The sequence below is a fragment of the Rhipicephalus sanguineus genome, chromosome 11 (assembly GCF_013339695.2).
Source record: "Rhipicephalus sanguineus isolate Rsan-2018 chromosome 11, BIME_Rsan_1.4, whole genome shotgun sequence".
NCBI lineage: Eukaryota > Metazoa > Arthropoda > Arachnida > Ixodida > Ixodidae > Rhipicephalus > Rhipicephalus sanguineus.
The window spans coordinates 134,361,142-134,386,148 of record NC_051186.1 but is presented as its reverse complement, the minus strand read 5'-3'; the positions used below and the strand labels follow the sequence as shown (position 1 = coordinate 134,386,148).

Genomic DNA, 25,007 nt, shown 5'->3' with positions numbered 1-25,007 from the left:
CTTGCCAGGTTGGTGCACCCTGCGGTAAAACCTGGCGCTCTCGTACAGCTTGTTTGCTGGATGGATGAAGTAAAAGTTGAACTAGCTGGTGACCTCCGTGAAATTCACCATATCCTTCTCCAAAACCTGCAGTGAGCGGAGGACTTCCCTTGCCTGCGAATCCATGGTGTACAGCAGTGTTCGGATGAGCACTTTATCAGCAGTGCATAGGCCCAAAGCGTACAAGTAGTCTTCAAACTGGATGAGCCAGTGTTTCCACTGTCGTGGGTTGCTGAACTCAAAGGGCGACAGAACACTGATGGAAGCCGGTGTACTCACCGGTGCACCTGGCAAAGACTCAGCCTACTTCTCATCATTGTTTCTCATGTTGTGCATGGATGACCGTTTCAACCACACCGGCGACTGTTATTGGAAGCACACTGCTACTGGCACACCCCTTCCACCGTTGAGAAAGAGGCCAAAGGACGACCCCTTCTGACCACGTGTAGTGAATGGAGGAAAAGCCATGTCACATGCCGGCAGGCAAATATCCTGCTGACATTATTTGCACATATTTTAAGCACGACCAACGTAACACGACAGACAAATGATAAGTTTGGTCAGTTGTTAGTGACTTTAGTAGAGTTACATGACAATTCCACATACTGGCAACTCAACAGTCATAACAAGTGGACAAAGACAATTGCGTACAATACATATGTCATTACAATGATCTCGGGACTGAGCGAATGTAATGTTAAAAAACTCCATAAAATTGTGGAGGTGGTCAATGGCTTGATCCACACAGTGGCAGAGGTGCCCAGTGGCTTGATTCACAAGACAAAGATGCTTCTTCAGAAGACACAATGGGATACGTGGTTCAAAGGCACTGTCCAGCTGCACACTCAGGTATGTCCGAAGCATCCGGGACTGGCGTTGCTATTCGGAGCGCAAGATCTTCGACACCATTCTGAATTTTTCAAATTTTGGATTTTCTACGCATGGCGTGTTAATGTTTGTCATTGCACCGCATGTGCACACTGAATTTTTATATCTTTTCATGGGTAGGTTTTCTTTGCCTGGCTATGTTGTCGATATCACTGTTTACTATGAAGTGCTCATGTGGCCGTCATGTGCAAAATAGGTATGTTGGTTGGCTCGGTGAAGGAAATAAATGCTTTGTTGTCAGTAGCGCCAGCGCGTGTGTACGTTCCATTTTTGTCTGTGTGTGTTTTCTCGCTCAACACCTAAGTGTTGAGTAGGCGACGTGCTGCATGCAACTATGCTCGCGGACAACTTTTCTTGGCAATGAAGGGAAGGCTACAGAGCCGAACCACGCATGTGCTACCGCTGAATATAGTCCCACAATTGCGTCCGTGTTTTCTGCATTGAGAATAAAAAAAAACAACATTATTTTATGTTCTACAGGACGCTGTTTGAAAAGAGGGTCAGCGCGCAGCAAGGAGATATTTATATTCGTTTTACTTTATGCATTTTCATTTCGCCTTTTGTGCGTGTGAAAACGTCACACCTTTTACATGCACCTCACAGTCAAAATGGCGTGTTCATCTTCAGGTGAGCTCTCATCACCCTCCAGCTTTTCCGACGACTCGCTAAAGGAGCTTGTGACGAACTTCAGTAAGAAATGCCAGTCTAAGACTGTGACGGCCGCTTGAATAATCAAACGACTGTCACAGGAGATAGGGAAGATTCACAAACCAAAACTAAATTCGAAACGCGCGCCGAACCGGGCTACTTCATGGAAGTACATGTGCAGTAGCTCCGCCCCCGTAGCCTTTCCTTCATTGCCAAGAAAACTTGTCCGCGGGTATAACCTGGGATGATAGGGTTTGAGTGGTGGCAAATAGGTAACACGTTTCAATGAAAAGGTGCTAGTGTTCGCTGACTAGCAGATTGCTGGACAAACGTGCACACACGGATCGGGAATATCCAATGTCTCCATCCATGGTCTTGCATTCTAGACAGTTTTGAAATGCTCCCTGCCATCACCAATGCGCACTATCGGGCATTAGTGCGAGAGAGCCGACATTGTTTTAGCGCGTTGGTAAAAAGAAAGAAAAGGCAAAATTTGCTGGGGCATTTTTATTTACTTGCTGTAAGTAGTGGCGGCAAATCTCGGGAGATGCAAGTTTGTACTTCGTGGTTAATGTGTGCTTGCCACATTCCCGTGTGCTTACCACAGTGTGCTTGCCCCGTCAGAAACGTATTAATGAGGTTTCACTATTCAAGAAATTGAATAGTAAATATTCAATTCGTGTATCAGACTATTTGCAGAGCTATTATTGGATTCATATTCGAATACTTCATTATTCGCACAACCCTATTAAAAGGCTACATCCCTCCAACATACGTTCAAAATCAAGAAATTCTGTAGGCATTGCATCGTTATAAAAATTTCTCTACAGCACTCTCTTCCACCAGCTCTAAAGAAGAGTAATTAATTTGCCTCCATCTACAAAACAGCTGCCCAATTCTTTAAGCCATACCTGCCAAGTTTGGAGGAACGGAATCCGGGAGATCTATTCAACGGAGGAGGGGGTTCTGCGATAGCATACGCGGAGAGTACGGGGGGGCTGGGGGGCTGGGGGGCTTGGGCCCCCCCCGGACTGCCTCATGGGGGGGCAGAGCCCCCCCTGGCGCCGGCCCAGGGTATTTTTTAAGAGCTTGGCTTAGGTCCCCGGGTCGTCCTGCCTGGCAGCTATTTCACAGGAGGCTCTTTATGCCCGCTTCTTTTTCATTTCAGCCATTTAAAGTTCGGCACATGGGCCAATGACAAGTCAAACATTCAATGGAAAAATGCCCCTCAAACGGATTTTCACGTGCAGAATATGTTGTGCTGATGAACAACTGAAGCGACGACTTGAGCTATGACAAATTAAAAAATTCACCGGCGATTACGATACTGCCTAATTCGCTGAGTGCAGCCTCGTGTTCGGGCAACGCCAGCTGTGTTTGAAGTTTTGACTATCCGCAGTTGTAGCAATGTAACATTCGTTACATATTGCGACAGAAACTGCCAGCGCTCGAGTGCTACGCACACTATATACTCTGTGCATTGCAGCTGTCGCGAACCAAGTGAAACGCCCACAGCCCCGTTACGACAAGCGAAGCCAGCCGCAGTGCACGTGCCAGCCCTGCATGCGCACGAGCTCCGACTGAGGGGCCAGCGCGCACGACAGAGGAAGAAAGCGAGGTTAGAGGCCAGTATCTTGTGATATCGACAGACTCCGCGTTCGCTCTCTTTCGTCCTCGTTCGCGCTATCGGTTACGACGCCAACGGCGATGCCGCTCAATGCAGGAACGGACGCCTAAGAGCTGCGCTCTAATTGTCTTGAACCCCGTAGTGAATGGTTTTGAGAACACAAAAATGATAATGAGAATACAAAGCAATCCCAACACAGTCAGCCACTGAACGCTTTCGCACAAACTTACTCGCCAATAAAAAAACGGGTAATTTCTTGGTTGCCTATACATATTGGTACCCTTCGACATGCCTGTTTATAAAAGTGCCGAGAAACGATTGTACGCAGTTTTGATTTATCAGTAAAGGGTTTTACTAAAAGTTCGGCCACCAATGAGCAACTCCATTCCTCGTCCAGATACATAACCGCAGCTTCGCACAAGGTGTAGTGGTAGCAAATGGTATTTGCTACCATCTCAGAATTACTTTCGGCCATCTTGAATTGAACTCACTGGCATATAATTAAAGCTTCCCGTGATAGCGTTAGCCTACTGTCTCCTGTGTGGCGCATGTTTTAACAAAGTAAAGCCTAGCCCCACGCATTGCGTGAATCGATTTTACGCGACGCGGTCAACGAAAATTTCACTTCGAGCCAAGAGTTACGATGTGGATCTATGTCTTTGTGTAAATTGAAAAATAAATCTAGGGTCTTCCACTTATAGATCTTCATTATGATATCGCGGGCACCTAAGAGACTAAAGTTACATTAAATTCTTTAATTTGGAAGTTGGACTCCTCTCTCTCTCTCTCTCTCTCTCTCTCTCTCTATATATATATATATATATATATATATATATATATATATATATATATATATATATATATATATATATATATATATGTATGTATGTATGGAGAGTGAGAGAGAAATGTGGAAGAGCAAGTCGGGCCCCCGCCCCCTCCGGTAAAATGAAAACTCTCCGCCTATGTGCGATAGCAATTATGTGAACACTGTCAGCGGGATTTTGCGGTCGCCGCTGATCTGTACAGAGTCCAAACTGATAACATCGCTTACGCATCGTCTGTTTCACGTGCGAGTAAAAGCGTGCTAGCGCTAGGGACAAACGCGGTTGAAGCAGAGATGAAACGACCCGGCCGTCACCGTCACGTGAAGGGCACATGCGATAACATCGCTCCGCGTGCGAGGCCTGTCGTCGCTTGCTTACCAGTTATTTCGTCGGGCAAGGGACCATAAGGGGCACCGTTGAAACGGGGACGGTCGCGAGCGCTGGCGAACGCGCTATCTCGACAGACATCGGTAACGGCTACCCTTTTAACTCTTTCGTTACCGCATGAAAATGGCCATTTTTTATAGGTCTGAGGAAGAAATTTATTGCTAGTATAAATAATGCTCTAGGTAACATTGCAGCACACCAAATTGTGCATAATGAATTGCTCTTTATAGATAACACAAGTTTCAAAACAAAAAAGATGTTACAAAACTTATAAAAAATCTGAAATCTACCACTTTTGCAGGAACTCGAGAAAAACAGTACAAACAAAACACAATATCTACAAAAATATTACGAACAAACAAAATTCAAAATATACATTTTGAAGGGAAATGATCTAGGAATATTTTAAAAGAAAAATAAACAATCTGCATAAAGCCATTTTTCACACAGATCAAAAATACTGCAGACCAAAAACTGCTTCACCGCTCGTGCCATGCGGTGAAGCAGTTTCTGGTTTTCGTGAAGCACAGGTAGACGCCACAGGTTTCACAAAGAACGTTCGTTTTTTTTTTTTTTTTCAACTTTGCGTTCCTCATAGCACTTGCGGCAGTTTTTCCTTTTCGGCATCTTTTTGAGGTGGTGCTGCACTTTTTTTGGCATACGTCGGCATCTTTTTCGGCATACGTCAGAAGGCCCAAGATATGCATCCAAGCATATTTGTTGGTATTTTCGCAGATGGTCCTGATGACCTCTGCTGTGAAAAACAGGAAAAAAAAAAAATCACGCGCCGTCATGAAACTTTTTGCGCTGCTCCGGTGTGCCGGGCCGAGATGCGCGCCGGGCGGCCTTCTTGGTGAAAATTGAAGCTTTCTGGCTGCCGGCGGCAGCACATCCTGTCCAAGCGCTGTGCGTATCCTGCAGATAACCAGGACATCTCAAAGGTCGTGCACCGAGATCGGCAGATAAGCGCTTCCGACGGACGAGACCGCTCAAGGCCGAAAACGAAACTTGTCGGTACACAGCTGAGGATGGCCCGGGCTGGCTCGAAGCATCGTCGCTGTCAGCGCTTGAAGATGCGCTGGTGTCGTCTTCGGACTCATAGCTCGACTCAGCTTCACTAAATTCGTGAGTGGGTTGAGCACGCTTTCGAGCGGAACGTTTTTCCCGCGACGCAGCCCCGCGGTTTGGACGACGCCATTGGAGCGGCCGAGAGATTGCCGCGCGCGCCGACGCTAACGGCCGATGCGCCCCTCTCGCGTAGATAAAGAGAAACGAAACCAAAACTGCTGCAAACTGGCTAAAAAGGCCATATCAACAAGTTAGAGACGCGACGGACCTTCAGAAACGAGCTGTATTTGAATAATATTGTGCAAACTCGGAAGCAAAGCTCGCTAGTGAGTAGCAGGTGTCGTTCTCATGTAATTATCACAGCCAAAATTTATTACCTCTCAAAACTGACGACACAATTTGATAAATGACTTCTTAGGAACCGTTTGATGCCAAAATGTTGATAATAACGGAGCACAAACATGAGCTGCGCATTTTTTTTCCCCGAGTGTGGCAGCCACGCCCCCTTTTCCAGTAACACATGCGCATTCGTTCGCGAAAAACTCCGTCAAAAATCGCAACGTCGTCAGAGCGGGAAAATTTAAACGGATTGTAGAAGAGCAGTCCCAGAACTAAATGCGAGATGCTGCAGCATGCACGGGAAAATTTTTTAACGCGTCGAAATCGGCAGCTTTTTTCGTCGATCACCGGTGATCGATTTGAATAGGCGTGGTAACGAAAGAGTTAAGTGCTGGACTGCGGCGCAAAGTGTACAGCTACTTCATGCGCAATGAAACTGAGTCGAACCTTTCTACCATTGTTAAAAAAAAGAAGAAGAATCCTTTCTACTACGTGGCCAGACAACTTTGCTCATATGGCCAGACAAAGCACTGGACGCGCGGGGCAAAACTGGATTTCCGGGAGATTTTCCTATGACCCGTACAACCGGGAGAAACGTTCAGAATCCGGGAGTCTCCCGGGTAATCCGGGAGACTTGGCAGGTATGCTTTAAGCCTATCACATGCGTGCATAGCCAAATGAATCGAACAGACGATTTGGCCAGGGAGAGCATAGAGGGCGTTAAATGTTGTCTAATTGTGACATTAATTGAACTGAATTAATGTGGACAAAAAATCACCTTTTCCATCAGTGGGATCTGAATGCACAACCTTCGAATTTCAAATTCGAAGGTTGTGCATTCAGATCCCACCAACGAAAAGGTTATTTTTTTTGTCCAATTCAATTCATGTCACAATTAGTGCCCTACAGTAAAAGACGACGCTTAACGTCCTCAATGCTTTTCGTGGCCTAACTGTCTGTTTCATTCATTTGGTTGCGTCTAACATATAAATGAGCCCCTTGAAAAAGTTATTTCGTTCTATCATAGTAACGGGCTTGCCACGGCAGACTTAATGGGGTACTTACACGCAGTTTCGCGGCCAAGATAGCCTGCGGGATCGATTCCCATGAACAAGCATATGTCATCTACCAAATCTCAACATCGAATAAAGCTTGGAGGATAATTTATATGAATCTTGAAGTTTGTGTATGCTATCCAGCGCTATACCGCACTTTGCGACATTGACATCATCTAAGGTGGCCTGAAGGTGACCCCCTACTCCTGAGACGTTACTACCGTGACCACGCTCCAAACTGGTGCAGCTAGAATGATGACGTCATAGTCACCATGGCCCTTTGGTCGCACTGGTGCCAGCAGGCTACTATTCGGCTGCTGCTCGCAAGTCCATGCTCGCGGCAAACGTATGAAAGCCACAGGAAAGTCATTGCCACCATACGACGATCATAAACACAACAACGTCGGCGGCAATGACACTGCGCAGTAGTTGCGGCAATGAAAGAGCACGAGCAGACGATGCAGGCAGCAAGTGCGTTACAATTCTGTGTATTGTTTCACACGCTAGATGGCGTTTAGTTGCACCCGGCGGCTTGTCGTTCTTGGAGCTCTCCGAAACCGAAACCAAAGTCCTTCAATACTTTTCTAGTCACGAAACTCTGCCATCAAACTCACTGTAATGAGAACGTATGGTTCGAAAGGTATGAATGGTTGAGAGCACGGACGGTCTCACCAATCGACGAGGCTGCTTGCAGGTATAGAACGAACGACACTTTATCAAAACATGGAACAGACATAAAAACACAGAAGCAAGCAAAGCGCACACAGAGGAACAGAAAGAATGAACTAACAAAAGGTCCTTATGAGCGAAGCGTCTTAGCAACAAGTCAGTCGACACAGGCTCACCCGTCGGGGAGTCAAACGCACAGGTCGATGCGAGGAGACGAGCGGCGCGACAACCCTTGAAGGAGTCAGCGTTGGTTTGTGGAGGCCGACGATGAATGTGGCGTCTGCCGAAGCGAAGAGTTGGAGGACGTCAGCAGCCACGTGAAGCCCGTAGCTTCAACTCGTGGACCACGTCCAAGAGCGTCAACGGTCGGGCCCGGTCACCCAACTGTGTCGAACGCCCAGCACTGTCTGCCCACTCTGTTTTCTTCTCAAACGCACGCAACTCTTTTCTTCTCCTTCACCTCCCAAGCTAGCAGAGTTGGCGCATTCTTGCGCGAGCACCGGCGTCGTCGTCTACTTTCTTTTCTATCACATCACACAGGAGATACAATAAATGTTCTGTGCACACATCACACTCATATCTCTGCCATCAGCCTCATACGCTGCCCAAAGCTGCCGCAACATGGTGCCACTGTGCCACAGAGGGCATCATTCGCATGCCGAAATGCTAGCGCAGTGCAACACGATCTGATGGTTGTGTTCGACATCTTGACCGCACAAGAAAGACGAGGACAGAAGGAGGTACGACGACACGGGCGGTACCGCCTGTGTCGTCGTACTTCCTTCTGTCCTCGTCTTTTTTGTGCGGTCAAGATGTCGAACAGTAAGCACCAACTAGGCCAAACTCAAGTTCTCCTGATGGTTGTGGTTCTTTTTGTGCGTCTGCTGCATTATTTTTTCAAGGCAGCTCAATTGTTGGTTTACGACGATGATGCCTAACATCTGTTGCGTGCTGGTGGTTCCGCTTGCAGAGAGAAAAACAAAAAGGCGCTGTCTGGTTTACTGAGCAACAAGGAGCAGGGAAAGCAATGGAAGTGGGCCTTACCATTACAGTGGTGATTACAACTTTGAATCGAAATGCACGCGTGTGTGCACGAAACACTGATGCCTTGGACATCACCGCTGCCTGCTATTCCAACTTCAATGCCAACTTGCGTCTCTAGAACTTGAGAGTCCATCTATAAAGCCTGTTCATTACTTTTGTTTCTTGTATCACTGCCATGCCTTAACCAAGTTATTCGTTACTTGAGGCCTTCTGCAGTCTCTCTGCCTGTTATTTTACAAAATAAACAAAATGTCGTGCTCGTTGTTTCTGCTCCAGCATATTATATTCTATTTTTGGTTTATTTAAAATATTCTTGTGTTATTCTGATTTGTTCTGATTCTGTTTATTCTGATTTATCTTACTGATTATTCTGGTTTTGGCCAAGATAAGAAAATAAGGATATAATATTTTAAGCCTTTGTAAACCATTAAGAATATTATAACTAATTCGCCATTAAAAACCAGATGTCAAAAATTCTTGCGTTACCCCTTTAATGCCTTACATTAGCATACGAGGGTTTATTGGTCAACTGCCAACTCGTGCAAAGATCACGTGCCACATAACGAACGCCCTCTGGCAAAAAAGACTGTTTCACACTCCCCGCCTGGGCTATGAACGGTGTTGGCTAACACTCGAAGGGATCACATCCACAGAAATACTGAACAAAGTGGACGGGGAAGCACCTTCCATCGTAGCTCATTTAGTAGAGCATTGGACGCATAATTCGAAGCTTGCGGGTTCACATCCCACCAATGGTAAGGTCGATTTTTCATCTACTGTGATTCATTTCAATTTACATCATAATTAGTACACTACAGTTAAGGACAACAATTAAAGGAGTACTGACACAATATTTTGTGGCTGAGACAGCTTGCGGGATAAGTTCCCATGAAAACGCCTATATCTAGATCATCTACCAAGCCTGGAAGGTAATTGATATGAATTTTGAAGTCCAGCGTCATACACATCACCTCTCATGACACTGACACCATGTAAGGTGACCTGAAGGTCACCCCCAACTTCCGCAATATCATCACTGCAGCCAAATTATGACACACCACCACTGCCCTTTTGCCGCGCTTGCTCTACTATTCGACCACACCTCGAGAGTCCGTGCCTGTGGCGAATGTGTCGAAAGTGTGGAAGCCTTGTGGGAATCGAGCGCGCCCTCCCCTTTGGCGCCTCGTTCCCCAGCTAGTGCGTGTGCTGGGCTCGCGTGGCTCGAGCGCCGGGAACTGCCGTTAATCGGCGACATGGTTACCATGGCTACGCCGCCAGGCCTTTCTGCTTGGTAGGAGCCATGGGTTGGTCTTCCCCGCACGAGCCACGTGTAGAGACATGCCCAGAGCATGCTCGCGCCACCATGTGACCATGCTAGCCAACGTCACTGCGCAACGCCTGTCCTCATTGGCCGCCAGTGACAACCCCCTTCCCCCTTGAGCTCGCTTCTGTCTGGCGCTGGCTTGCCCGCGGCAGATGCCCTCAGGCCAGCACAAGAGGTTGACGCGCTGCTCTAGCAGGCGGCTTCTCATCCGTGCACTCGACGGCTGCCCTTTGTGTGATAGTCGTAGCGCCACTGGCAAGCACACTCGATCGGTCTTGTGGAGTTCCCCTTACGGCCTGCAAGCCCGTGACTGTCGTACTGTGCTGCATCTTGGGTTAATAAACTCGTGTTGTTTGTTGACGTCCTGCCTCGAGTGCCTTTTCTGCGCCGTGCCGGAGAGTCGATGAACCCGGCCGTAGTGTCTTTGTTCGCTGCGGCAGGGGAGAACGTCGCGTCCCTTGCCGGCCGCCTCGTATGGTAAGCTTTGTGCTAAACCTATCTCCACAGCCTCAAAAAAGTAGTCGTCACCAAATGCCGATGACATCGGTCCAGCACATGCGGCAGGCTAAAGAACGCGAGCAGACAATGCATGTAGCACGGAAGTGCATCGCTGTTTTGAGTGCCTTTTCATACGCTAGATGGCATTACTTTTACCCAGCGTATGTTGTTTTTAGAGCTCTTCCAAACCGAAACTGAGATTGTTCATTTATAAACAGACGAAGTAATGATCTGTCATACGCTGTAGCAAGCGATGTGTCGTGTTATGACTAATAGGCTCTAAGCAACATATTGCAGAAAAAAAAATGCCAGAACGACATTTTTGTGTAAGTACCGCTTTAACGCCCTCTGTCATCTTAATTGTCTGTTTGATACATTTGGTTGTCCCTAACATATAAACGAGCCCCATGAAAAGAATTCCCCTTCTTTCGTTCACACAAGTATGCATGTGCTTTAACCACACGCAATTCATAGCATTAACTGCAAGGCTGTTAAGCCAGGCATTGACATTGCTGCTCCGCTGCAGGATGCCAGGACACCTTATGGTCTATCCTCAATGCTCGTGCGATCTTACCAAGAATTACTAAGAGTGGCTGCACCACTGCTTTCTAAGTTATAGGGAACCCAAGCTCAAGTTTGCGGCGCGACGACAGCGCCGCGCCAGCTGCGCTGCGGCTCTGTCAGAAAGCTCTGAACCTTCTGTGCGGCCGACTCAGCCCCTTTCACGGTAGCGGTAGCGTACGTGCACACGCATTCTTCTCTCGGTGCGGGTAAGTGCTCGTTCACACAGCCGTCAAACCACCCGTCGCGTCACCGTCACGTCAAAAAAAACGTACAGCAGACGCGACGTAGCAGTGTACGAACAGACGACGGCGGTTGCAGCGTCGACAGCAGCACGTTTTTGTGCAGTGTTGACCGACTGATGCACCAAAATAGGAATTGTCCACGCAGCTCAAATGATTCGCTGGCGCTCTCCCGACTCCGCTGGGCTCTCCTCCTCGCACCACACACACACACACAAAGAAACAACCACTTGTCCTCCCGTTTTATGTCCCATTCAGTCAGGCGCGCGTTCAGTGTTCCAAGGCCACGGACCTGGGGGCCGTATGCTAGACGCGTGGCTCTTCTCAGAAATCGGAACTCCAAACGTAAACTTCTGATTGGTCCGTTTTCTAGGGGCGGGGCTCCGTCCCCGTGCCGGCGACGGAAACGTAGAGCACTGCTCTATACGTCGCCGTCAACCGGTTTTTCCGGAGAAAACGTCTCGGAAATCCTCTCCCCTGACGGAAATCGGTGCCGTGACGGTGACGTGACGGAGCGTTTGACGGCTGTGTGAACGAGCCCTAACTGGGGGGCCGTCAGCTGGGTACGTCGAAACGAGAGGCTTGCTGTGCGAAGCTGCGCATTTCCACGATGGCAGAAGCGACCCCGCGGAAGCGCAAGCGTGGTCCAAAGTATTGCGGTTTAGCAGCCAGCCACAACAGTGCAGACAACACCAAGGCACACGATTCAAGTGTTAAACTGAATCGTTTCCCGGGCATGTCGTACGAGAAATAAAGGCGGCAAGCGTGGATAGCTGACAGCGCTGTCTCGCCTTCTATTTTGGCTGCCTGAGTTCATCGCTTTCGTTCATTCCGACTACCTGAATCGGTAAGTAACGCGACGCATGCACGTAGCGACTACATTAATGATTACTCGCTGTCTTCTCGTACTGTTAAAGTCCAGTTACGGCTGTAGGTGAAGCAACTTCGTGTTTTGATTCCCCGTGTTCGTGAGACCTACCCGTCGTTGTTGAACGTTCACACTCGCGTTATACCGTTAGCGTTGCGCGTTTGGTTGAATTCAACTGAACTCGGCACATCGTCAGAAGTTCGGCGCCTGCAATTCACGCGTCGGGAAGGCTGCTTTATCACGCCGGAACGGATGTCTGTGCATTTTCAGCAAGCTTTGACATAGTTCTGCAGGTTTGCTTTGTTTTTGTCACTTTAATAGTGTGATATATATTTGAGCCGCTAAATATAACTGGCACTTAATACATGCTTTGCAATTGCAACCTTGAAGTAACCACCTTCTGACTGTGTGATTTTTCTAGCCGCGTTCGCGCAGCAGGTTTTATACGCCTGTCAAGTCGTTATCATTAAAAGAGACCGCAAGCATGACGCGAGAGTAAAAAAAGAAAACGAGGCGAGCAGTTCATCTCGCTTCACAGTGGTTAAAGCTCAGCTAGCTGCCTCGCGTCTTAATCGGCGGGTGATTCTCCAGCGGCACGGAGTACTTGACTCTAACATTCTCAGGAAGCAGTGCCATGGCCGTATAATCTTTTTTTCGCACGCCGCAAACGTTTGTTCACAAAAGTACACGGCTGCTACTGTAAGCATGCCATAACAAAACAACAATCATATGATTCGTAGTCCACGCCGCAGAACATCGATAGCGTGTACGGCTTCATTTCGGAGTGCATGTGGACCATTATTCATCTTTAACATGGCAGAATGAGACTTACCTCGAGGTATACGTCCTACAGGCCCGTAACTAGGGGGGGTTGAGGGGGTTCTGACCCCCCCCGAAATTTTTTTGATGCTTTAACTTTTCGGGTGATACTAAAATATTTACACGCCTTCACAGCGACCCCCAGCTGCCAAAGTTACACTGCAACTTTCCTGGCATTGCTTCCCTCTTCTTCCTTTCTTCAAACCTACCAGAACACCTCAGCGCTCCCTCCCCCGCACGCGCACCTGCCCTATTTGTACAGCTTTGCACTTCGCCCTCGCGTTCCTTCGAGTCTTTTCTTTTTCGTCTTTCACCCCGTAGCAGCTCCTTTATTGATTCCAGATGCTTTCCTTGTGCATTGCCGCTGGAGAAGTTATCCGTCTGTGCGGACCGCACGTGTCGGCTTTGGGTTTCTACGAAAAGCGCGTCTCCTTCTGTGAAAGTAAACAGTTCGACAGCAACGGCAACACCAACACGACGTGCGCAAATTTGCCAGGGAACGAAACCCCTAAGCGGAAAAACTCAGCGGCGCATTCCGAGGACGCAGGCTGCAGGGTAAACTTTTCTCAAACTGTAGTCTTCGCCACCGAAACGAATCATCGAAGATGACATCTACTGAAAGACTGGCATATCCGAGCAACTTCGAACAACCTTAACCACACGCAAGGAAATCTACCTCTTCTGTACACACAAGGTATATGCGCCTCCCTACAAAGCACACAAAGCGAGGATACAGCCGGCACACAATCCGGCACCAGCGGTCAACTTTCACAGGAGAGAAAAAACGCCGCCAAGCTGGGCTGCTCGCGGGAGTACAGAGGCTGACGTCACAGCCTACAAAGTGCATTTTTGGGGGGTCACGGCTATTTAATTAGCGCAGCCCAGAGAGAATTATGCAGGCGCCCAGGGAGCCGTCTGTGAAAAGGTGACTTTTTCACAGGAACGGAGCAACACCTGCTTTCTGGACTGTACCACGGGAGTGCAAATGTCTCGGCAGTGCATTCTTGGGGGGTTCACGTATATTAAGGGGATTATGGAGTGCCCATGGAGTCTTCTGTGAAAAGGTCTTTAAGTAGCGTTAATCCAGTTTGCTGCCGCGGGAGTACAATAATGGTCCTGTATGCACACCAGCTGTAGCGGCGTTCAGAAAACACATGCGCCACGCGGGAGCCGGCGCGTTCATCACACTTCTACATTCTAGCCACTGTAAAGTGGATAAGAGAGGAAGAAAACATCGCCCGCCGTTCACGCCAGGCAGTCGAAGCAGTCGCAAACGTCTTTTTGGAGCCACTGGCCACTTCTGTGTGCGTGCACAGGATTGCGGCAGCAAAATGAAAAGACACTCTGCAACAACGAAGCAAAGGAGTCTTGCGTCTTACTTCAAGAAAGTTCGAACCGATGAAGCGGACGGAGAAGAACCGCCTCCTTCGAAGGATAAAACTTCGCCCTCCTCAGCACTGGTGGAAAGCCAAGCGCGTCGGAACTTCTGTAGCGACTCAGGAGAATGCACCGGTTTATGTGAATCACCTGAGAACGAACACAAGCAGGACACCCATGCGCCGCCGGAAAATGATGGTGGCCGCAGTGCAACTCCAAGTGACCTTTGTTCTACAGTCAACGCTGGGCAAAGTGACGCCTTTACCACTGGGCAATGCCCAAGGAAGGTGAGTGGCATGGCACCTACACATTCTGGTTCGCCTCCCCTCTGTGCGACGAGTGCGAATATTTTGGACTTGGGACTGTTTGTCTCGAAAAGCAATAATGTAAATGATCCAGAGACGACGGAGAAGCTGCTGCTCAATCCGTGGACCCCTCCGGCTAACTATGATTATCCAGCCACAGGGAAAAGGAATTTGAAGTTCCAACCTCACTGGGTAGATCGTTACCCATGGCTTGTTTATTCAGAGAAGCTTCAAGGAGCATTATGCAAATATTGCGTAGTCTTCGCAAGCGAGTGTGCAGGAAAAGGGGAGCACCAGCGCTTGGGCTGTTTTGTAACTAAGGAGTTCACCAATTACAAGAAAGCCATGGACGCCTTTAAGAGCCACGCATCCAGCAGTTATCACGCCATGTCAACAACGCTATCGGAGAACTTTTTAGCAGTCCGGTCCCGCTCACAGCATGACATCTTAACACAACTTGACCACGGTCTTAAAAAGCAGGCGGAAGAAAACCGCAAGAACTTGCTGCCAATAATAGAAACAATCCTTTTCTGTGGCAGGCAAGAAGTACCGCTTCGCGGCACAGACGACTCTGGTCCGATAAATATGTCTGAAGTGCTGCCATTGAAAAATGATGGAAATTTCCGCGCACTGCTTAGGATGAGAGCAAAATGTGGAGATGCCGCCTTGAGAGCTCACATGGAAACATCTCCGGCGAATGCGCTGTACACGAGCCCAAAAATTCAAAATGAGTTGATCACCCTCTGTGGTAAAATCATACAAAGAAAGATAGTTGAAAACGTCAACTCAGGTTCGTGTTTTTCAGTTCTGACGAGGCCACTGATATATCTCGCACCGCCCACATTTCCCTATGTGTAAGGTACGTTGGACACGACACGTCGGGAGTGCCCATACTTAAAGAAGATTTTGTAGATTTCGTTCCCGTGTACGATCTCACTGGCAAGGCGCTGGCGAGCACAATCCTGAACAGCCTTAGAGGTCATGGCTTTGACCTGAACCTACTTTGCGGGCAAGGATACGACGGCGCGGCATCAATGAGCGGCCACCTTAACGGTGTTCAAGCCTTCATTCGTCAAACAGCGCCCAAAGCGTTGTACGTGCATTGTAGCGCCCACTCGTTGAACCTTGCTCTGCTTCACGCATGCAAACTCCCCAGCATCCGCAACTGTTTGGGAACTGTATCCTCAACCTGTACGTTTGTGAGAGCTTCGCCACAGAGGACGAACCAACTGCGAGACAAAGTAGAAGATTTAACACAAGAAAAAAGAAAATCAGTTCTCTCCTTTTGCCAAACAAGGTGGGTAGAGAGTCACGATGCACTTCAGCGTTTCCTTGAACTGTACGTGCCTATTGTACAATTCCTCGAATATTTGGAAGAAGAGGCCGCGTCATCTGATACTTCATCAAAAGCTTCTCAACTGCTCAATGCCATTACGAAGCCCGAGTTTGTCGTTTCGCTTCAGATCTGTAGCGACCTCTTCTCTTTGACACTGCCACTTTGCAAGTTTCTTCAAAAAATTGACTGTGACTTGGCTCAAGCGTGCGATCACGTAAAGAATGTTATAGACGTTCTTTCCACAAAAAGGGCTAGTGCGGAAACGGAATTTAATAAGATTTTTCTGAAGTCGCTCTCTTTGCTGAAGATCACAAATGTTGAGATGGCCCTACCACGCATCACTGGAAGGCAGATGCAAAGAAGCAACGTACCTTCTGCTACTCCCGAAGAGTACTACCGGAGGAATGTGTATTTGCCTTTGCTGGCTGACTTCGAAAATCAATTAAGAGACCGGTTCGATGCCCATAAGAAGGTCGTGGTTGGCCTTAACATGGTGCTGCCGAAATTCTGCGCATCGGCTAGCCTTTCTGATATTGATGATGCAGTGCAGTTTTACCTTGGCGACATTCCTTCCGCTAATGTCATCGAAGCAGAGTTCACACTGTGGGTGAACAAATGCTGCCAGATCGAAGAAAAGAATCGCCCAGCTTGTGCTTTACAGGCCTTAGAGATGTGCAACCGCGACTTTTTTCCGAACATCCACAGCCTACTTTCTATCCTGGCGACTTTACCCGTGTCGACGTCGACCCCGGAACGGACTTTTTCCACACTGAGAAGGCTGAAGAGCTACCTTCGAAATCATATGAACAACGACAGATTGACCGGACTAGCACTGCTCAGCATCCATCGAGAACTTCAAGTGACCCCAGAACAAGTCCTCACAGAATTTTGCAAGTTGCCGAGAAGGAAAAACTTCCTCGTTTAAACTTCCCTGTATGTTTCAAGAGTCGATTAAAAGCTAAACCCAGCTAGCCCAAGCTTCAACCCTTCTATTCTTTCGCAATTACGAGGAAACTATCCAGCAAGCAGAATGTGCGAACGGTAACAAGAAGATCGGAATGTCGGGCGACTTGTTTGTTTGCTTGCATACATACTGTCACGGACTGCCATTTTTGCGACCCGGCGTAACGGCAAATTAACGGGCGCCGCACTCCCCCGCTGACCGGTGGAACTGTTCGCTCATGAAAAGACTGGTCTTTAGTGCAGGGAAGTACTGAATGGGGTGTTCTTCTTCAAACGTTAGTCGCCGATGTTTGATCCTTTGTACCTACGGCGGCGTCGGCAGGGTCGTCAAAGGCCGCGATGCACCCCGAACCAGCTGTAGACTGCAAGACGCACCGGCTGAAACCAAGGAAACTGACCATTCCCACGGGCAAAACTGCTTGTGGACAAGCCGTATGAGAGAACCCCAACAGGTTGTCACTCTCGCTCAGTTGAGGACCCTCTCCTAATTAAAAAGGGACGCGGTCAATATATTTTTAGGGTGGAGTTTCTAACAATGAAACGTGCATGATTGGACCCATGTAGAGGTCTCTTTTCCCCCAGGACGAGAATGAGGGGACACGGAGGTCGATTTAAGCGCAGGATTTCGCCTTGCTAAGCAGTCTAGTTGCTGACCAACATGGTGTAGAAGGAGATCAAGAAGTATCCCTTAAGTGGTTGTGGCTCCGTATCGGCTGGCCACCTAAACTTAGCCATTCGTCTAGTTGTGACGCGAAATTAACGTCTGTAACGTAGGCATCGGTACTTGAATCTCGAGTAAGTTCAACCTGCCCGAGATCGGCTTCAAGCACTAGCCTACCGGAAACACCAGCGCTGCAACACCGCCGACATCGCAGTTGTACCAGAACTCTGACTTCTTGCATCCGATCGTCGTGGACTCGAAGCTGCCGGTCATCACAGGTATCCCTTCACCTGCTTATACCTTCGGACTTTCTCATCTGTAGTTTTATTGTTGGTTAGTTTTGTGTAGTTTGTAATACTTCTCTCTTGTAAGCTGATTTATTGATTTTATATGTATTTTGTTAGTTGGTATTAAGTGTTGTACTAGATTCCTCGTGCTGCAATATCACTAGAGTTTTGTTTTTCCCCACACACGTCTCTGATCTCTTCACTGTCTCTGCTTACGTACGGAACGACCTAACCTGCTGCCATTCCCGTCGCCGACTTCGCGCTGGCGACGCTAGAGTGGCAGCTTGTAACACATACATACCGTTTTTGTACCGTGGTTACATTGTGTTACTTCATCAGGAGCCGTTGGTCGCGGTGTCCCCGGCTTTGGTGGTGCTATTGTCCAAACTTATTTCTTGCTTTAACCAGAATTTGAGGTTGACATACCAATTTCTTTATTTGGGTACAAATAATTGAAAAGTACCATCGAATTATTACAAGTAAGCGATGTACTTGATTTATTCACAAAAATAAGCCAGTATAAATCTTAAAAAATGGCAGCCGTTCTACACGCAAACCCCCCCCGAAAAAAATTCCTGGGTACGGCCCTGACGTCCTACACGGTGTAATCGCGACTTGGGAAATGCATTTCGCTTTGAGTTGGGCGTCATTGTTGTCGATCGTCTGCTCTTCACCGTTAACGTGATTGACGAGGCTTTCTCATTTCATCAAGTTCGCTTTTCGGAAGTGCTAGTCAAGCTTGAAAATCCTTTTGAAGCCGCACTGCAAGCGGTACATTGTGAGGCGGCGCACGTGCACCGCGAGAGCTCTGCAAGTGCAAAGCGAGCGGAAACGCGGTGGAGGGAAGGGAAAACGCGCGCTGCTAACACCCCAGTTTCTCTTTTTCTGCCAGAGATGGCGCTGCCTGTCAAGAGCAGCAGCGCCGCTAAGCGTTGCTTGGGAAGCCTATAGGAAACTGCAATGTGCTCATTCACAACAATGCGTGCATTTATTGTGGCACGTGTCACCCTATTACACCCGTGACAGCTCCCAGTTGGGCGAAGGCTTATCAGCTGCCGACCTTGTTCCAGTTGTTGACTGTCCTGTCGAGGTGTGATGCACACCAATCTTGCTCGTCCCCGTCGTAGGCAAAGTCATACTTGCCGAACAGGAGCTCTTTTGAGTCCTCGATGATGGAGCGTGTCTGGACGTGCACTCGAAATTCACACTTGTGGCTGTCGTGTACTCGCAGCTGATGACAGGCAACGAGAAATGTGCAGCTCTCACACTCTTCCACAAAAACCGAGCTGGCCACTGGTCCACACCGGATGTGGCAGTTCCTAAGCCTGCGAGCAAACAGTGTGGCTGGACAGCCTTGAATGGTCACTTGGCAGTCGTCGAGAGAGTCGAGCTCTGTGTCTTTGCCGCCGACCTCTGACAGCATCAACGTCTCTCCTGATCGGCCTTGGAAGCCCACGGTGCAAGCATTCTTCAAAGTACCAGCAGGGAAGCTTGGCCCAGCCTCACATTTCCCCTCCAGTCTGGCATCACTGCACACAACAATTTATGAGAAGTGTCAATATGTCACTCCACACATACCAGGGACAGCACAGTGAAATAAGCCAGCAACTACAGTGACACAAGTACATCTGATTTTAAGAATTCTTGGCCTCCAGGGACTCTATGTGTATTTAGCTCAATGACCGCAAGCACAAGTTATGACCTGCAAACTCATGATGCATTCGGAGACTCCACGATTTTGAAAAGAACCCCCCCCCTCTCCCCTGTACTCGAGGAATACCTTGCGAGAGCTACACTGAAACCAGAAGTGTTCCCACAATATGCAGGACTGCTCCTCAACAATCGGAATGACCATGCAGCTTGTATGTAGCAGCATAAGCACATTGTCACTGCATTTTCTTGCAAATGAACTTCATGCTTGTACAACTCTTGCTGTATAATGTGAATATTGTTGGAACACCGGAACAGTACACGGCAGTGAATATGTGCCAACTTTCAAAGGCAATGCTGTGGTAGGAAGTTTGAAAGGAAGTTGTGTGCTTTAACTGTGTCCATTATGATGACACACCCATTGGTTTAGAAATACAATGGATGGGCAGGTTGCTGTCTGTTAGGGCACTGTTACAATCCTCAAAAAAAAAAAAACCAAAACAATAGGCATGTTGGTATTCCATATTTTCAAAAACAGCACCAACAACAAAGAGGAAGAGGGGTTAGACGGATGCAACAGTGACTGTCACTTGCTTTCTTAGGCTGTTTGTATGCTGTCCTACATTCTTACAAGATGTTACGAATGGGGTTTTCGTGTCGATGAAAGCCAGGAGGCCGGCGAGCCGATGATCGAACTTATCGCTGAGGAGCAGAGCAAGGAGGCAAAACGTTTACAAAACAGTAACAACGTTTATAGCAGGTATAGCAGGTAATAGCAGGTTATAGCAGGTTATAGCAGGACAGAGCCTGCCAGCACGACCAAGTCGGCTGGGGCGTCTCTCTAACAACGAACCAGCCCGGTCTTAAATAGGGGACCAGTCCATTGTTGACAGGGTGGCTCTTTGGTCCCAGGTGTTGACGTCCTCTTAGTATGTCGAGCAGCCTTTTGATAGCAGCTGTTGACGTACTCTTAGTATGTTGAGCAGCCCTTTAGGTAGCAGGTGTTGACGTCCCCTTAGTCTGTTGAGCAGCCCTTTAGGTAGCAGGTGTTGACGTCCTCTTAGTCTGTCGAGCAGCCCTTTAGGTAGCAGGTGTTGACGTCCTCTTAGTCTGTTGAGCAGCCCTTTCGGTAGCAGGTGTTGATGTCCTCTTAGTCTGTCGAGCAGTCCTTTAGGTAGCAGGTGTTGGCCCTTTTCTTGGTCGCAGGGCACACGCTGACCGCGATGCCGTGAACTTCCAACGAAGTGCAGGTGTTTGTTCGCTTCCCCGTTCGGTCAGGTGCTCTGGCACAACAGCACCCCCACCACAAGACAATGCATCCAGAGTGCGAGCTGTCAAACGCAGCTCGGATGATGCGATGCTGGTTGACCGTTGTCAACTGTGGTTGTACCTCGCTTTCCTCGAGGAGTGACCTCCACGGCTCAGCAGCGGTTTACTGGAACTGCCAAGAAGCAACACAAAGCCAAACCACTCCGGCCAAAGCAAGTGCCCTCCAAATGCTAATCAAATCGCCAGACCAGCATAAAAGAACAAAACATTTCCTAGAGACTACGCTAAGCTAAAATTAAAACATCACGAGCAACGTATCTCAGGAAGAGTACCAAAGTGAGGACGTGCCTCTAGCTAAGTGTCAGTACGTGACACTACTAAGACCAATCAGAATTTCTTCGCGAGCGATTCTCAGTGGCGACATCGGCAGATTGGGGACGATCGAAGCAGCTGGGGTAGACTAAATTTTGCCCCAAAACTACAAACACCTCACTAAGTGCTCCCTAAATCGTGCGCCTTGGCACCACTCGCAAGCGTTCTAAACGTTTGTCAACAAACATTTCATGATAAACAACACTAACCTTTCGCTAAAACGCTTTCCCTCATTGCACTTGGCAAATGAGTATTACATAAAGAAAACAAAGCGCTTCAAACTAAATACGAAAGAAAAACTGAAAATCAAACTCACGCGTTTAACACAAAACAAGGAGAAACTAAAATTACACTGACGCGCATATTAATACGTAACGCAAAAGAAATCAGTAGTACGTTAAACAGAGGCTTTTATCATTAAGCCTTCATCTCTGTAACCACTACGAAAGGCTGTGCTCTACTCGAGCACTAATAGCTATGTTCCTAGCTATAAAAAGACAAAGTATCTAAAACGGAGGCTTTTAACTCAGCCTACATCTCCTTTAAAATCATTCACAGCTCTTTACACTAGCGCTGACGGTCATGGCTCTAAATATTAAAGAAACAAACAAATAACCAAACAAACAAATAACCAAACAAATGTCCCAATGTCCGCTACAATGAGGAGGAAAGTGACAAATTACAAAATTTCACTCCTCAATTCGTTAGTGCACACTAACACACTGACTTCTTTCAAGAGGTCAATTCGTTAGTAAACATTAACACACTAAGTTCTTTCAAGATGTCAATCCATCTTTATGCTGCGGTTATCCCAGGGTGTCTCCAAACGCACCCTTTTAGACGAACTCTGGGGAGCCGCGCATTCCACACTTTTCGAGGGGTCCGACCTCGACAAAGGGACAGGGAGCACACCTGTCCAAAACACTGAGTAGTGGCGACGTTTGCACCGTGCCCGCCGAACTCAGACAAACCGGCATACCAGCGGTTTTGTCTGCCCATTGTACCACTGCGGGCTAAGCCGTTACCCTTTCGCCACGGTGGGGGACTTTCTTTGTCACTGTTCCGATGTACGCGACACCTCGCTGCGCTCCTGGCGCTACTCCGCATAGAATGAGAAGAGATTAGGCGATGACTACGGCGCTTGAATTTACTTGAGATTCGAGTCTTCGCGACGCGCTTCCCGCCCAATCTAGATCTCAGCAGCGGCCGAAACTTCAATCTTTTCTTAGCGGGCCTTCTCGATTTCTTAGGCCCAACCTGGAGCTTGGCGTCTCGAGAGATGACGTCATCGCGCCTAGCCACTTTAGTGCGCTTAACGCCACTCATCGCTCTCGCGTTCTCCTTCACGCGTTTTCGCTGACGCCTTTTCTTTTTGGTACTGCTCGGAATGCTCGCAGCATCGGCACTCGTACTCGCAAGTACGCCGCATTCGATTTGCTTTGCCAAAGCTTGAGACTGCTCAACTAGCTGATCCTCGGGATCGCTTATTGGTGTCTGCGCTTCAGGCAGAACGATAGTCCCGACAGTTTCTAACCTAGCCGGCTCGCCTTGAGATGTCTCAATTCGTGGCGGTGTACTAATCTCGCGAGTACAACCATTTTTTTGGCCTTCGAAGTCGGCCTCCTCTTCACTATGATGCACTTCGGCATCCTGTGCCTCGCGAGGAGCTTCAGCCTCTAGCACGTCGCGACGTTTCTCGACCTCGTGGTCCTCGCGGCGCGCCTCAGCCTGTAGCGCTTCGCGATGGGCCTCGGCGTCCTTTATCGCCTTACGACGGGCCTCGGCCTCCAGCGCTTCGCGACGTTTCTTGACCTCTTGGTCTCTGCGGCGCTAATCGTCCGCCTGTGCCTTTCGATGCGCTTCATGCGCTAGGGCTTTGTCTCGACTTTCGCAGTCAGCGGGACCTGGAGCAGCGAAGTGGCGCAATAAGGCATCTTTGGCCTCATTAAAGTCTTGCGCTTCCTCAGCAGATAAGCGCTCCAAAACAGATGCGACTTGGCACGGGAGCAACTCGAGAAGCCTCTCCACGAAAAGGTCTCGGCTAACACCAACCTCCTCGCAGACCTTTTCAAACTTAACGAGAAAGGACACACTGTCATCGCCTATCTCGAAGATCCTGAGTTGGTATTGCGCTCGCTGCCATTTAATCGCCTGAATTTCCTGATCCAGCTTTTTCATTGTGAGAGCATGTTCATGCTCCTCGCGACGCCTCTGAGCCTGCCTCTCTTCGCGCCTTTCGCGTTCCTCTGCCTTCCGTTTTTCGCGCATTTCGCGTTCCTCCGCCTTCTGCTTTTTCTCGCAAATCTCCTCCCAAGTCTCGTCAGCTTCCTCGATAGTCACGTTCTCCGCCCGCATCACCTCGAGAATCGCTTCCTTTGTTTTTGCGGACCCGGCGGAAATGCCCAAGTCCTCACAAATTTCAAGGAGGTCCTGCACTCGGTACTTCTCCATCGCGATCTCGTCCCTCGTGATGCCTTCCTACAAAATTTTACTCCTACTTTAAAACGAATACCATGGTTCAAAGTGAGTAAAATCAATCAAACAAAAAACACAAAACACTCTCCTGTGCTAGAGAGGTCGGGCGAAATGACCAGTAAACGTTGGGCACTCACCCAACCAAAGTAGCTGACTCCGGTCGAACTCGTGGCTGCCGTCGAGCGGTGTCGTGAGCGTCCTCGCTCCTCGGGCCTGCAGGGATCCGATCCGGCTCTCCAAACGTAGGGATCAGGGCAACCCGTGCAGCCAAACGTTGAGGTATCGTATCCCACCTGGTCCAACAATGAGATGAGGTAGCGTATCCCAGCGTGTCGAACGATGAGATGAAGTAGCGTATCCCACCGCTACTTCTACTTAGGACGTCACGTCTACTTAGGAGAGGTAGTAACCGCGGAGCCGAACCATGAGAGTGAAATAACTAGAAGGATGGGTTGGGGCTCATTCGGCAAGCATTATCAAATCATGAATGGTAATCTACCACTATCCCTCAAGAGGAAGGTATATAACAGCTGCATCTTACCGGTACTTACCTACGGAGCAGAAACCTGGAGACTTACAAAGAGGGTTCAACTTAAATTGAGGACGACGCAGCGAGCGATGGAAAGGAAAATGATAGGTGTAACCTTAAGAGACAGGAAGAGAGCAGAGTGGGTCAGGGAACAAACGGGGGTTAAGGACATCATAGTTGAAATCAAGAAGAAGAAATGGATATGGGCCGGGCACGTAGCACGTCGGCAGGATAACCGGTGGTCATTAAGGGTAACTGACTGGATTCCAAGAGATGGCAAACGCGTGAGGGGGAGACAGAAAATTAGGTGGGTAGATGAGATTAAGAAGTTTGCAGGTATTACGTGGCAGCAGAAAGCACAGGACCGGGTTGATTGGCGGAACATGGGAGAGGCCTTTGCCCTGCAGTGGGCGTAGACAGGCTGATGATGATGATGATGATGATCCCACCGCTGCCACCACTGTTACGAATGGGGTTTTCGTGTCGATGAAAGCCGGGAGGCCGGCGAGCCGATGTAGCCGAAGATCGGACTTATCGCTGAGGAGCAGAGGAAGGAGGCAAAACGTTTACAAAACAGTAACAACGTTTAGAGCAGGTATAGCAGGTAATAGCAGGTTATAGCAGGTTATAGCAGGACAGAGCCTGCCAGCACGACCAAGTCGGCTGGGGCGTCTCTCTAACAACGGACCAGCCCGGTCTTAAAGGAGTACTGACACAATTTTGAAGTGCAGCAAAACGGATGTTTTTGGTTTCCTTGGCATGTACTGTTAACGCTCTCCCCACACCGCATCCGGGAAACACGTATAAATATTTAAGTTTGATTTTAAAGTTTTCATCTCCCAGCATCTGCAAGGCAGCTTCACCGCATGGAGAGCCCTAT

At 48.6% G+C, this 25,007-nt stretch overlaps 1 protein-coding gene across 2 annotated transcripts in view; it reads right to left on the bottom strand.

The window, feature by feature from the left end:
• Window positions 1-18,792: 18,792 nt before the first annotated feature.
• LOC119374597 (tubulin-specific chaperone C) overlaps window positions 18,793-25,007 on the bottom strand; it is a 29,965-nt gene continuing 23,750 nt past the window's right edge. The window contains exons 3-4 of one of the 2 annotated variants that reach the window (XM_037644767.2): window positions 23,736-23,891; window positions 18,793-19,361 (exon numbers count right to left, since the gene is read on the bottom strand). In XM_037644767.2, coding sequence (XP_037500695.1) covers window positions 18,881-19,361; window positions 23,736-23,891 — 637 coding nt within the window. In that variant the 3' untranslated portion in view covers window positions 18,793-18,880. The remainder of the gene's footprint in view (window positions 19,362-23,735; window positions 23,892-25,007) is intronic. The other variant, XM_037644768.2, reaches the window with a different exon arrangement.